At 54.3% G+C, this 13,487-nt stretch overlaps 1 protein-coding gene across 7 annotated transcripts in view; it reads left to right on the plus strand.

Moving 5' to 3' along the window:
• Positions 1-13,487, plus strand: part of RAB11FIP3 (RAB11 family interacting protein 3) — an 80,927-nt gene that overhangs the window by 55,736 nt on the left and 11,704 nt on the right. For 2 of the 7 annotated variants that reach the window (XM_082430849.1, XM_082430850.1), the window contains exons 4-8: positions 2,074-2,231; positions 6,187-6,336; positions 9,166-9,300; positions 12,506-12,541; positions 12,990-13,025. In XM_082430849.1, the coding sequence (XP_082286975.1) occupies positions 2,074-2,231; positions 6,187-6,336; positions 9,166-9,300; positions 12,506-12,541; positions 12,990-13,025 (515 nt within the window). The remainder of the gene's footprint in view (positions 1-2,073; positions 2,232-6,186; positions 6,337-9,165; positions 9,301-12,505; positions 12,542-12,989; positions 13,026-13,487) is intronic. The other 5 variants (XM_082430851.1, XM_082430852.1, XM_082430854.1 and 2 more) reach the window with 3 other exon arrangements.

A 13,487-nucleotide genomic window follows, 5' to 3' on the forward strand; every position in this document is an offset into this window, starting at 1 on the left:
GTGTGGGCGCAGTCGGGTTTGCATGGCATCTGCCTCGTCCTGCATTGTGGGGAATTACTTCCACCCTGAACCGTCCTCCAAGCCCCAGGGAGGGTTCCGGCTGCAGCCCGGCCTCAGCGGCATGACTGCGGGTGAGGTCAACAGGCCTGAGCTCCGGGCCTCCCCTGGCACCAAGCTGGCCGTCACTTCTGCGCACCCCACTGCCTGCGAGGACCTGGGGCCACACTGGCCAGAGGAGCCTCTGCTGGAAGGGGTGGTGGTCGGCTGTCTAAACGCTGACCTCAAGAATCATGTTCTGTCCCCTACAGGAAGCCATCTCTGAGGCCTCCAGTCCAAGTCTGGGGTGTGTGGGCCCCGCCTGCTTCCAGCTCGAGGGCAAGCAGAGGGGAGGGGAGGGCTCCGGGCAGCTGTCCCTCGGCCCAGGAGCAGCGGGCCCAGCCTCGCACATGGCGGAGCCTGCCTGGCTCGGACAGTGTCCCTACCTGCAGGCTGAGCCCAGAGCTACCTGCTTGGTGGTGGGGAGAAAGAGTGGGGGCCTCTTGAAGGGATTACCTGATTTCAGATTTTGAAGTGAACGCTCTTTGTGAATTACTTAGTTGCCTGAGATTCCAAGGAATATGGGGTTTTCCCTTGGAAATAAGGAGCATCATGGAATGCCTGCAGTAGGTACCTCGGGTGCCTTCCCTGCTTCATTCTGTCCTATGTGCAGGAGGCGGGGGTTGCACCACCTATGACACATGAGCCCCCGGCTTTCAGGCTCTATTCTCGCACCTGCCTGTGTGATCTCTAAGTCTTGAGTAGTTGCGACCTCTTGAGATCAGCATTGCAGCCCCTGATCTACAAATGAGGCAGCACAGCTCGGATGCTCGAGAGCCCGGGCTGGGGTCACACGGCTGGTGGACGGCAGACCGAGGATGGGCCCTGGGTCTCCATTGGGTGCAGGTGCGGAGACAGCCATCAGGGGCCCTCTTGCCCCCCTCACCCCATCCTCATCTTGTGGCACCAGAGCCCGAGGACAAAGTGCACCGTCTCCAGTTGCTTCTCTGAATTCTTGTTTGCAAATTGTTAACCTCAGACTCTTTCGAGCATGAAAGGTTGGCTACTTCTCCTAACCAATGAAGTTGCCCTTCAGTTAAAGCTGAGATTGTAAATTGAAAATGGCCTGTTTAATGGTTCTTCAGTTTTAAGTTCATTTGGACAATCCACAAATATCTACTGTCTGCTGTACGCCCAGCCCTGTGCTCGATGCTGGGTCCACAAGAGTAAAAACAAAGATGTGTTTAGTGGGAAAGTAGACATTTTTAAAATTAATTAATTAATTAGTTTATTTTTGGCTGTGTTGGGTCTTTGTTGCTGTGTGCGGGCTTTCTCTAGTTGCAGAGAGCAAGGGGCTACTCCTCGTTGCAGTGTGCGGACTTCTCATTGCGGTGGCTTCTTTTTGTTGCGGAGCACGGGAGGGCTCTAGGCGCGCGGGCTTCAGTAGTTGTGGCGCATGGGCTTAGCTGCTCTGTGGCATGTGGAATCTTCCTGGACCAGGGATCGAACCCGCGTCCCCTGCATTGGCAGGCGGATTCTTAACCACTGCGCCACCAGGGAAGTCCAGGAAAGTAGACATTTAACCAGCAAACATAATTGGTCAAATAATTGATGAATTCGTATTTTGAGGTTAGACCACGTAATTGAATTTCAAAGCAATAGCTTGCACGTACATAGCAGATATTGATGGGGACTTTTAAAAAGACATAGTCTTACATTATTGAACATTAGTTCCTGGGGTAGAATTCATTCCAGTGCTGGAAAGCCACAAAACGGGCTGTTCTGGCATGTATCCTGTGATGTTGGGATACTTTGTGTCCATTTTAGGCATATTTCTATAACTAAGTTTAAAAATCACTCCAGTCATTTTTTCTGCTCTTGAACGTGTGCCTATTTTTCATTTTTTAAAATACTGAAGTGTTTTGTAACCTACTGTTTCTGCTTAGAAGTACAGGAGGGACATCTCCCACGTGCAAGCTCCTCCTCCACGGGGTCCTTTCCCAGGCCCCGGGACTGACTCTTGGCTCTCTCTCCTAGGCCAACGAGGTGACAGACAGCGCATACATGGGCTCCGAGAGCACCTACAGTGAGTGTGAGACCTTCACAGATGAGGACACAGGCACTCTGGTGCCCCCCGAATGCCTGGATGCCACGGAGGAGCCCAGCCACGGCGCCCTGCTGCTGCTCCCGGGCAGGTCTGTTCCCATCTACATGGCCCGGGGCTGATGGCAGATGGATTCATGGGGGGTTCATGTCGGGTGATCCAGAGGGGAGTGTGAGCCTGTGGAGGGCTGCGGTCCTGGGAAGAGCCTGCACCCAGCTGACCGTGCAGCCTCCGTCAGGAGGTGCTCCTCTGTACAGATAGGAATCCTAGGAGACAACGTTCGCTTTGTCTTTTGGATTTTGTTATCACAATTCTTATGACCCAGGGCGAGACACACTTCAAACGTCTTCATCTTTATGTCACCCTGACTCCATGCGTTTGAGGACAGTGAGGGGAAAGGGCCGGCTCAGAGAGGCCAGGTGCCAGGTGGCCCATGTGGGCCCAGGTGACGGCTGGCGGTTCTGCCCTCGGCTCCCCGGGATGCCTTGAAACTGGAATTTTGCTTATTGTATTTCGTTGTGTTTCTTGTTTGGCCCCTGCAGAGCTTGTGTTTTTCCTCCCTAATTGAAGAAGGCATGCCTGTCCCAGGCGCCAGCCCTCCCGCCGCCCGCCCCCCCCCACCAGCTCCTTCCCTGGTACCCTGGCTTCTGGTTTGTTCCTCACTCAAGGGTCATCACACAGTGTGTATCCTTTCTCCACCTGGCTTCTCCCACTTGGTATCATGGCTGTGAGGTTTATCCGTGTCTGTGTGCACCGTTGTGAGTGGTTTATTCTGGTTATTATTGAGTGTTCCACTGTGTGAATGCCCACAGCTTCTTAATTTCCTGTCAGTGGGCATTGGGGCATTGGGTTTGCTCACAGTTTTGGTTTCATGAATAAAGCTGCTGCATATAAGCATCACGTCTTTCGGTGGCCGGGTTTGTTCCTCGGTGGCGTAGGGCGCACCTGGGGCACAGGCTCCTCTGTAGGAGTTACTGCAGGTCAGACACTTACAGGTGGGGTTTGGTAGCTCCCTGCCTGCCAGCCGCCTGCGGGTTCCAGCTGCTCTCCATTCTCGCAGCGCCTGGCATCCTCCGCTTCTTCACGCCCGTTGTCCGAGGGCGCGCAGAGCAGGTGGTCCTCACTTGGGTTTCCCAGGTGCCTGACGGGGGCAGTGCCTTTCTTGCACTGGCTGCCCACGTGGAGACCCTCTCCTGTGCGGTGCCTGTTCCAGGCTTTTGCCCCTTTGTTGATTGCAGGACTCTGCAAGCTTTTCCGTAGAGGCCAGATAGTAAACAGGCTCGTGGCCTGATGGTCCCAGCACTGCTTCTCAGCTCTGCGTCGGCTGCCTCTGCGGATACAGGCGGTGGGTGGATCTGGCCTCCCCGGGTCCCGTGGGCCGTCTTTTCCTCCGTCTTCAATTGTGGGAGCTCTTCCTCTGTCTCAGGGGACTCCTTTGTCCCGGGTGTGTTTCAGGCATCTTTTTCCCCCTCTGCAGGTCGTCTTCTCACTTCCTTGGGGTGTCTGAGAACAGACGTTTTTAATTCTACTGTAGTCCAGTGTATCTGTTTGTCTTTTGTGGTTGGCACGTCTGTGTTCTGCTTCAGAGGTCTCTGCTTACTCTACATCACTGTGACGTTTGCTTCTGCTTTATTGTTTTGCCTTTGTTTTCAGCTCTTTCATCTCCCCGTAAGGGAGTTTTTGTGCATGGTGTGAGGCAGGGGTCATTTTACCTGTATAGATGTCCATCAGCTCAGGCTCGGTTTTGAAGCTCCCTCCTTCCTCACTGCCCCACAAGGTGGCCGAGTGCATGGGCTGTGCTGGACGCCCTGCTTGGCCCTGTGTGCCCTGCGCAGGTCAGCACCACTCAGTCCTTCTGCTCCAGGCTTGTCGCCCACCGGTCCTGCCGTTCGGCCATGTGCACCCTCCAGCCTCGTTCTACAAGGCTGCGTTGGCACCTTTGGCCTTCACATTTCCATGTGGATTTTATATAGATTTAGCTTGTTAGTCTCTGGAAAAAAGTACCTGCTGGGATTTGGATTGGGATTTTGCTGGATCTGTAGATTATTTGGGCAGAACCAACATCTTCTCCCTATGGGTCTCCCAGTCTTTGAACATAGTTTATTGCTCCATTTATTGGGGTCTTTCCTTGATTGCTGCGGTGTGGGGTGACCGTCTGGTGGGGAAGGGGGCGTCGTGTGTGCACATTCGGCCATTGGGCTCTGTTGGGACTGAAGGAACACTTTCCAGGGCCACCAGGGGCCAAGCCCAGCGTGTGGAGATGGAGCCCGGAGTGGCTTGCAGTGACCAAGGAGGGAGGTGTGAGGGTAAAATACGTGGGGTTGGGGATGCCACGTTCGCTGTAGCTTCCTGATCAGTACTTTTTTTTTTTTTTTAAAGAATTTATTTATTTATTTATTTATTTATTTATTTATTTATTGGCTGCATTGGGTCTTTGTTGTTGTGCGTGGGCTTTCTCTAGTTGTGGTGAGCGGGGGCTACTCTTTGTTGTGGTGCGCGGGCTTCTCATTGCAGTGGCTTCTCTTGTTGCAGAGCACGGGCTCTAGGCGCACGGGCTTCAGTAGCTGTGGCTCAAAGGCTCTAGAGCGCAGGCTCTGGCGCATGGGCTTAGTTGCTCCGCGGCATGTGGGATCTTCCCGGACCAGGGCTTGAACCCATGTCCCCTGCATTGGCAGGTGGATTCTTAACCACTGCGCCACCAGGGAAGCCCCTGATCAGTATTTTTTTAAGGTAATAAGGTAAGTTCTTTTAAATTTTTTAAAATATTTATTTATTTATTTGGTTGCACTGGATCTTAGTTGTGGCTTGCGGGCGCCTTAGTTGTGGCTCGCGGGGTCCTTAGTTGTGGCATGTGGACTCTTAGTTGCGGCATGCATGTGGGATCTAGTTCCCTGACCAGGGATTGAACCTGGGCCCCCTGTATTGGGAGTGTGGAATCTTAACCGCTGCACGACCAGGGAAGTCCCTAAGTTCTTTTAATTAAATTCAATTTGGGTCAAGTAATCAAAGTTGAAGTGTCAAATCTGGGAAACCATTATGAGGTCTTAGTTTTTCTCTGGAAGTTTCTAGGCTCTGGGCTGTTTTGCTGCTTAAGCAGTGACTTGCCCTTAGGATTTGTTGAAGTCATGTTGGTGTCAAATGAGAAAATCTTGAATTGCCGCGAGGATGCCGATTGTAATCTAAAGCCACCCGTTTTCTGTCGATGTGGTGCGTGACAGCTGCGTGGTCTGCCCTGGGTCCCCAGCACCAAGCGCGCATCCCCTCTGACATGAGGACAGGCGCTGGGCTCCTCGCCGCCCACGAGCGTCCACGTCCGGCACGTGGAGGCTGCGCATGGTCCCTCTCACTTTGGGGGCAGCTTCCTCTCCCGGGGTCTGGGCACATGGATCCACGAAGCAGCTCATCTACAGAAACAGAAAGCAGCGTAGTGTGAAATGGTGTCTGTCGGAAGGAATCATTTCTTCCTGTCTCTGTGTGAGAAGGTGAGGGCTGGTAGCAGGCGGGCGGCAGTCAGACTCGGACATGCTCTTCAGAGAGCCGTTGGACGTCCCGAGACCATTGGGGTCAGGTGCCTTGGGGAGCTTGCGCTGTGTGTCGTGCGACTGTGGGTCTGGGCAGCGGACGGAGACTGGCCCCTCCTGACTACCAGGCCTGCCCCTCTGAGGGGGCAGCTCCTGCGCCTGCTCACAGGATCTCGGGGGGTTGGGGGGGGTCCGTGGTGAGGTGGTGGCCCGGCCCCGGGGCAGGGAGCACCTGCCATGTGCCCGGGGTGCAGCGAACACCAGATTCAAAGGCTTATTATGACACAAGGACATAGATAATGTAAAGATCTTGTTTTGGAAGTGATGATTTTGGGTATGTTGGGCCAAGTGAAGTACATTGTTAAAGTGTATTTCACCTGCGCATTTACCTTCCCTAGTGCGGCTGTTAGAACACGAACTCACACGTGTGGTCACCTCACGTTTCTGCTGGAGGCTCAGGTCACGCCCGTGGCTCTGGGGTGCCCGCAGCCCATGTCGGCAGCTGACACTAGTTTGCCTCTGCAGGTCCCACCTGCACAGCCAGTCGGTCGTCACGGTGATAGGAGGCGAGGAGCATTTCGAGGACTATGGTGAGGGCAGTGAGGCGGAGCTGTCCCCAGAGACCCTCTGCAACGGGGAGCATGGCTGCAGAGACCCCGTCTTCCTCACCCCCAGGTAACAGCCCTGCACCAGGGCCCTGTCTCTTCACGTTCTCTTCTGTTAAGGGGGAGGGTCCCCTTTTGGTTCACAGAGAACTTGTTTTATACACTGTAATATAATTGAACAATGCCACAGTCAAAATTTTAAGATTTCTATTGGGATAACAGCTGGCTGTGGTTCCTCTCATCGGTTATGGTCCCAGTCACTCCCCGTTTATGGGGCCTCAGCCGAGTCCCAGGGTACGGAGCTGGGGCTGGGAAACTCGGCTTTACGGGTTTCACAGTGCTGTTTGTGGATCACATTGTGGTTTGCAGTGAGCTTGAGGGAGGCTGTGTGTGTGTGAGAGAGTGTGTGAGTGTCAGAGAGTGTGTGTGAGAGAGTGTGTGTGAGTGTGTGTGTGTGAGTGTTGACACCCTGCTCAGCAATCTCAGTCTTGCTGTGCAGGTGGACCTCGTCCTGCACTTCCCTTTGTGTTTTTTACTCACTGAAGGCCTGTGGAAGCCCTGCATCATTTTTCCAAAGCCATTGCTTGCACCGTGTCTCTGTGTCACATTATGGTAATTCTAACAATATTTCAGACTTTCATTATGATTGTTTGTTGTGGGAATCTGTGATCAGCAATCCTTGATGTGACTGTTGCAAAAGGATTACAGGGCTTCCCTGGTGGCACAGCGGTTAAGAATCCACCTGCCAGGGGCTTCCCTGGTGGCGCAGTGGTTGAGAATCTGTCTGCCAATGCAGGGGACACGGGTTCGAGGCCTGGTCTGGGAAGATCCCACATGCCGCGGAGCAACTAGGTCCGTGAGGCACAATTACTGAGCCTGCACATCTGGAGTCTGTGCTCCGCAACAAGAGAGGCCGCGATAATGAGAGGCTCGCGCACCGCGATGAAGAGTGGCCCCCACTTGCCGCAACTAGAGAAAGCCCTCACACAGAAACGAAGACCCAACACAGCCATAAATAAATAAAAAAAAAAAAAAAAAAAATTTTTAAAAAAAGAATAAAGATGTTAATCTGAAAAAAAAAAAAAAAAAGAATCCACCTGCCAGTGCAGGGGACACAGGTTCAAGCCCTGGTCTGGGAAGATCCCACATGCCGTGGAGCAACTAAGCCCGTGCGCCACAACTACTGAGCCTGCGCTCTAGAGCCCACGAGCCACAACTTCTGAAGCCTGCGTGCCTAGAGCCCATGCTCTGCAACAAGAGAAGCCACCACAACTAGAGAAAGCCCATGCACAGCAACAAAGACCCAGTGCAGCCAAAAATAAATAAATAAATAAATTTATTTTAAAAAAGAAACAGAAAGAGCTCCTCTCCCCAACAGGGAGCAGCCGTCTACTTAAAAAAAAAAAAGATTACAGCTCCCTGAAGGCCTAGATGCTGGTGAGCATTTTATAGGAATAAAGTATTTTTTAGTTAAGGTATGCATGCACATGGGTTTTTTCTTTTCTTTTTCAATTTTTAATATTTTAATTTTTGGCTGTGCCACGTGGCTTGCGGGATCTTAGTTCCCTGACCAGAGGGCGAACTCGTGTCCCCTGCGGTGGAAGTGCAGAGTCCTAACCGCCAGGGAATTCCCTACGTTGTTTTTTTAGATGTGATACTTTTACACACTGATTGGACTACAGTATAGTGTAAACGTCACTTTTACATGCACTGGAAACCAAAAACTTCACATGACTCACTTTATTGCAACACTCACTTTATTGCGACAGGCTGCAGGTGAACCCGCAGTATCTCCGAGGTCTGCCTGCACAGTGTTATCATCTGTGGTGTCCTCGGACCTTATTCCTCTTGTAGGTGAAAGTTTGTGCCCTTCAACTGGCCTCTGAGGGAGGTTTAACATCACAAATGGCTCTTCGGATTCATTTTCTTATGAATTCCCAAACTCTCTGGAAAATTCCGGCTTTGAATAAACTCAACTGTGGCATCTAAAGGGCAGGACCTACGCTCAGAGAGCTGGCTCCTGCCCGGCTCTCCTGCCTCTTCGGGCTGCAGGAGGCCCTAGGAGAAAGTACCCACCCTCGTATCCAGGTCAGGGGATGTGCCGGCCCCTCGGGGAGACCCTGGCCTGGTCGGACAGCCTGCACACGTCAGTCACCTCTCCCTTCTGCCCCCAGTTCTGGAAATTCTCCAGCTGTGCCAACAGCAGAGGCCGAGGGCCTGGGCGGGGGCCAAGCCAGGAGGGCTGCCTGACGTGCTCCCAGTGGTGCTGCCCCGAGGGCCAGGCTGTGGCCCCACGGGACGTGTGTCTCCCCATTTTGGTGATCTCTCCATTTGTTCCGTGTCTCCGTCCCTCATCCCATGTCCGCAGGGTTACTTCTGCGCTACGACTGATGTCTCACTTTAACTTTTCTGTAGCCTGGGGTCCTAATGCCCCCAAGACGTGGCTGCCGTTACCAGTGCCCTGAAAGCCCACTGAGATTAGGTCGCGGCACGGCTAACGGAATTATGAGTTTTTAATGAAAGTCGTCCACCCATAGTTCTTGGTTCTGGTGGTTCTTAGACAGTTACTGATATGGTTATAGAAAAGGAAGTAAGACGCCCCCTGGCCATGTGTGTTGCTCTCGCGCTGACGTGTTTCTGACAAAGGAGGATGCAGTGTGTCCAGTCATTTACTTCTTGGCAAAGCAGGGTTCTTGTTTTACAACGAAGCCGCAGGGCTGCACCTGCGTCCTCTGAGAGCCTGACCAGGAAGGTGCCCTCAGCCACTGCGCCGGGCGTTGCGGGTCCCGGAGGTGGTGCCGAGGGTGACAGAGGCCTCCGCGTCATCCGCCTGACAGCTCACCCCGTCCAGCCACCCGGTCCTTGCTCTCTCCTGAAGCCACACCTCTCGTCCCTCCAGCGCTGACCCGCTTGCCGCCAAGCTGCACAGCATCCTCACGGATGAGGCTTTTGAGTTTTACTGTAGCCAGTGCCACAAACAAATCAACCGCCTTGAGGATCTTTCTGCTCGCCTGAACGATCTTGAAAAGAATAGGTAACCTGTGCGGTGCCTGGCCTGCTCTCTGTCCCAGGGGAGGCAGACTCCGCCTGCCCGCAGCCGCCCCCACTTCCCTGGGCCAGGTGCCACTCCCTGTGCCCGGCCCACTCCGGGGGCTTCCTCCAGAGGCCGGGCAGGTGTGCGGACAGCAGACTCTTCTCCGGCCCCTGCCCTGCATGTGCTGTTCCTGGTCTGGTGCCCCGTGTGCATGCCGCGGTCCAGTCCCCTGCCTCTGCCCTGCCTGAGGACAGCCAGCGTGTGGGAGAAAGTCTGCTTTTAGAAAGATGTGCTTTCTCCGTTTTACTAAAAGATGTTTGAAGTTGAGAATCACAAGAAGCAGCACTGGGAAATCTAAAGTGAGAGTAGGTCTTCAGCGCAGACTTGTGAGCAGCTGTCAGAGGCGTCAGTTTGAATCGGGGTGAGCCCTGCCCTGAGCTGGTCTCCGGGAGGCTGTGCAGCCTCCGTCAGCGGCAGGGTCACTGGCTGCTCTGTCCCCAGAAGGGGCCGCTGGGCCCACCATGCCTGCTGCTCTTCGCCTCTCCCTCTCCTCATCTCCTGGTTCCCTCTCCGCCCCCTGTACCCACCCCCAGTCAGAGAGAGTCCCAGGAGGAGGCACCTGGCTCCTCACAGCCTCACAGGCTCCAGCTGCAGGAAACATTTTGGGTGGTTTGCACATGCTGACATGTCCGTTAGGCAGATTGTTGATTAGCGTGTTGTGTGGAGGAGAGATGGGCCCTCGTGCGGCGCACCCCACAGCCCCAGCCCAGCGGAGGGGGTGAGGGACTGCCAGGCGCTCTTGTGCGGGCAGCAAGGAAGGGGTGGGACGTGCCAACCAGTGCTGTGGGCTCCCAGGCAACTTCCTGGAGGAAGGGGCCTTGGACTGGTGGGAGTTGCATGGAAGGTGAACCATCCTAATGGTTTTGGCATGTACGCTTCCTCCCGGGCCTGCCATCTGCCCTTGGGGCTTGGCCTCGGCCGCTCAGTCTGCCTGGTGGGCCCTGCGACCGACAGCCAGTCATTCCCCGGTGCTGGTTCAGCCCTTCCTCCTGCACTTGTGCAGCTCAGAGCTCGGGCCGGGGTCCAGCCAGCACCTGGTCAGGTGAGGGATAGGGCGATTGGCAGCTTCAGAGGGGAGCTGGGGGTGCCAGCAGCGCTGAGGAGACCTGGAGGTGCTCTTTGAGGGGCTTCCGGGGAGACCGGGGATTCCAGAGACCCGCCAGCCTCCCTTTACCCATCGTGTTCAGCCCAGTCCTCAGCGCTCCAGGATGGCCGCTCAGCCTGGCTGGGATGGTCATTTGTCCTTCCTGAGTGGGGACCTGTTGTCTCCGTATCTCAGCTCTCACCCTCCGAAGGTTCTTGATGTGGAAGTGATCTTTTCCCACATTGAGGACCTGCCCCAGGACGGCCATAGTCGCCTCTGCTAGGCTTTGTGGGGCAGAGAACAGACCGGGACGTGGCCGAGTCCAGCCAGCAAGTCCAGTGGGTCTCACGTCCAGTTTCAGCCACCTGTTCCCTAAAACAGGCACTAACAAGGGGGTTAATATGCCATCAGAACCCTCATTATAATCAGTCAGGAACTTTCCCCTACACACTCACTTAAGGAGATGTGAATTTTACCCATTGGTTTCCATGAAATTGCCTCAAAATAAATGTATTTGGTCATGCTTTGTGGTTGGTGAAAGGTGATTTAGTCCAAACCATATTCAGACAGCAGCTTTGACATCTGATATAATTTCTACCCATTGAACCTCAGAACATACATATTTTCCACATACCTGGGAGCCTGTGTAAAACGGTTCATTTTGTAGAAACTGAGAAGTCTGCTTTACCCAAAGGTGCAAGTGATGCCAGCCCCTGGAGGGGGACAGTACACTGGACAGTGGTCTGTCCTTTCCTGTTGCTTCAGGATGAAATTAGACTTGTGTTAAATGTACAGCATCAGTCAGGGCCCAGTCAGAAGAGGGGACCACACAGTAACTTGAATAGGAAAGTTTAATAAAGAGAGTGACCACTGTAATGGGGGATTGGAGTAACGTGGCATTGGCTGGGAGGAGAGCTCAGGAGGAGACGGGGCAGCAGCTGTGAGGGAGGAGCAGCGGCTCACGCCCACCGTCTGCAGAGGGCGTAGCCGCACCTTCTAGAACTTGCCGAAGTCCACCCGCTGGCTGCTAGGAAAGCTGTTCGCTGGGAGGGGTCTCACCAGAGGGACTCCCACCATGGAACTGCCTGGGAGGTGTCAGGGGCAGCCGCCCAGGTGGGATTTGGGAATGTGGGGATCAGGGCCCAAGTTCAAACCCTGGTGCTGCCCAGGCAGCAGGGGCACCTGGAAGCAGGCCCTTTCCTGGGTCCCTGTCCAGCACCCTCTGCCGACGCAGCATCGCAGGGGCCAGGAGCTGGTAGGCAGGACGAGCCTGGAGCGGAGAGGCAGTGCGTTGGTAATGGGTACAGTTGCTGGTGACGGGAACAGTGTGTCTCCCCAGACAGGGTTTTCTGCCCCAGCCTGAGGGGGTCACAGTAACTGACGGGGGTGTGTCTGTCTGGCCGTGACACTGTTCTTGTTCTCATAGGTTGAAGCTAATAGTTTAGCAGTTAAATTGGGAAGCAAAACGAGGGGGTACAGTAAGCTTGGCCCTTTTGCCACTGCAGGTGATCACGTCAGGCAGGCAACATGGGGCTGACTTTCCTGTCCTGAATCGGCGGCAGGAAAGCTTTGCGAGTCTCTGAGCAGCTGGGGTGGTAGAGGGTGAAATGTCAGTGCCAGAGTTAAAACCCATGACAGAGCTTTCCTGTACACATGGGCCCGTGTCACACCTTGTGTGGAGCCTCTGACGGCCGAGGCTTTGGAGGGCAGTGTGGCTCCAAAAGCACTTGGGACGTGCTGGTGGCCGATGGCTCGAACCCAGCATGGCCACCTGTGGGTCCAGGCGCTGGGGCCAGCCCCTGAACCGAGGCCCGGTTGTGACACCATCTGAAACTTCCTTGAGGGCTGGGACCAGGTGACAGGCCCCTGAGATTGTCCCCGTGCCCCTGAATGTTTTGCTGAGCAAGCCTTTCCGTGCATGGAGCTGGCCTCGGGAGCGGGTGCTGCATGCCTGCGGACGCGCCCCCGCCCCATATCTCTTTTGCCTGAGTTTCCTGCTTCCTCTCCATCCTCCCTGTCTGTTCTCTGACACCGTTTTCCTGTTTGTTTTGATTTCTGCAGTCCATCGAAGCGGCTCTCCAGCAAGAAGGTGGCAAGGTAGGAACCCTGGGTGCCCACTGAGGTGCTCTTCTGAAATGTGTCACTGGTCGCAGTGCTTTAAAAACTTGTTTAGAAAATACTGTTTTCAAGGTATTTTTAAAAAAACTTCTGAAAGTTACTTCTCATGGTTTGGGATTGAAAATAGTTTGAGGGGACGGGTTGTAAAAAGAATTTCCAAAGCAGTAGATTTGGACCTGGGTTTGTGGCTGGGGGTCCATGGTGAAAACTTTTGTCCTTCCTCCTGTTCAGTTGAGTCTTTCCCATGTGAGGGCTGTAGGCTAACCTGGTGGGGAGGGTCAGCGGGGGCCCGGATGCCACAGCCCGGGTCTGGGTCTACCTCCTTCAAGGGCTGCGTCCTTTCCACCCCTGCTGGCTCCCCAAGGTGAGGAGGAGGTGGAGGAGCTTCTAAAGAACAAGCGTTGGTGACCATTTCTTCATTTTTCAGTTTTGGGAGCTGCCCACTGGCTTCCTGCAGTGAGAGGTAACAGCACATGCGTTCACCCCTCCTGCCAGGCCCTCTCTAGGCTTGTAAGACGCCAGCAATCTTCACAGGAAGCCATGTGATGTGTTACTGGATTTCCTTTCTAAGATGAGTTGTTGCTTCTCCTGGAGGCAGTGCTTGCCTTTATGTTTTTATTTGCATCGTCTTCTGCCTCCACTGCCTGGCCCTGCAGCTGCCTGGATGGTTCCCCCAGAGCCCTAACCCTCTCCGCCCGTGCTGTGGGGGCTGCACAGCTGTGGCCCCGCGTGTCTCCCTGACGCTGGGTCCCGGTGTCTGTTTCAGGTGCTGGATCATCTCACCCCCTGAGCCCCTTCTTCCATTTTTTAATCTCCATTTTCTATCCAGCACGTCTTCTGGTAGCTTCTTGAGAAAAGACATGCCCAGGAAATAAATTTTTGAGCCCTTGTTGGATATTTTATTCCTGTGGTTTGGCTTGGGGTA

Source organism: Balaenoptera physalus (assembly GCF_965194825.1).
Source record: "Balaenoptera physalus genome assembly, chromosome: 16".
In the NCBI taxonomy this organism is placed as follows: domain Eukaryota; kingdom Metazoa; phylum Chordata; class Mammalia; order Artiodactyla; family Balaenopteridae; genus Balaenoptera; species Balaenoptera physalus.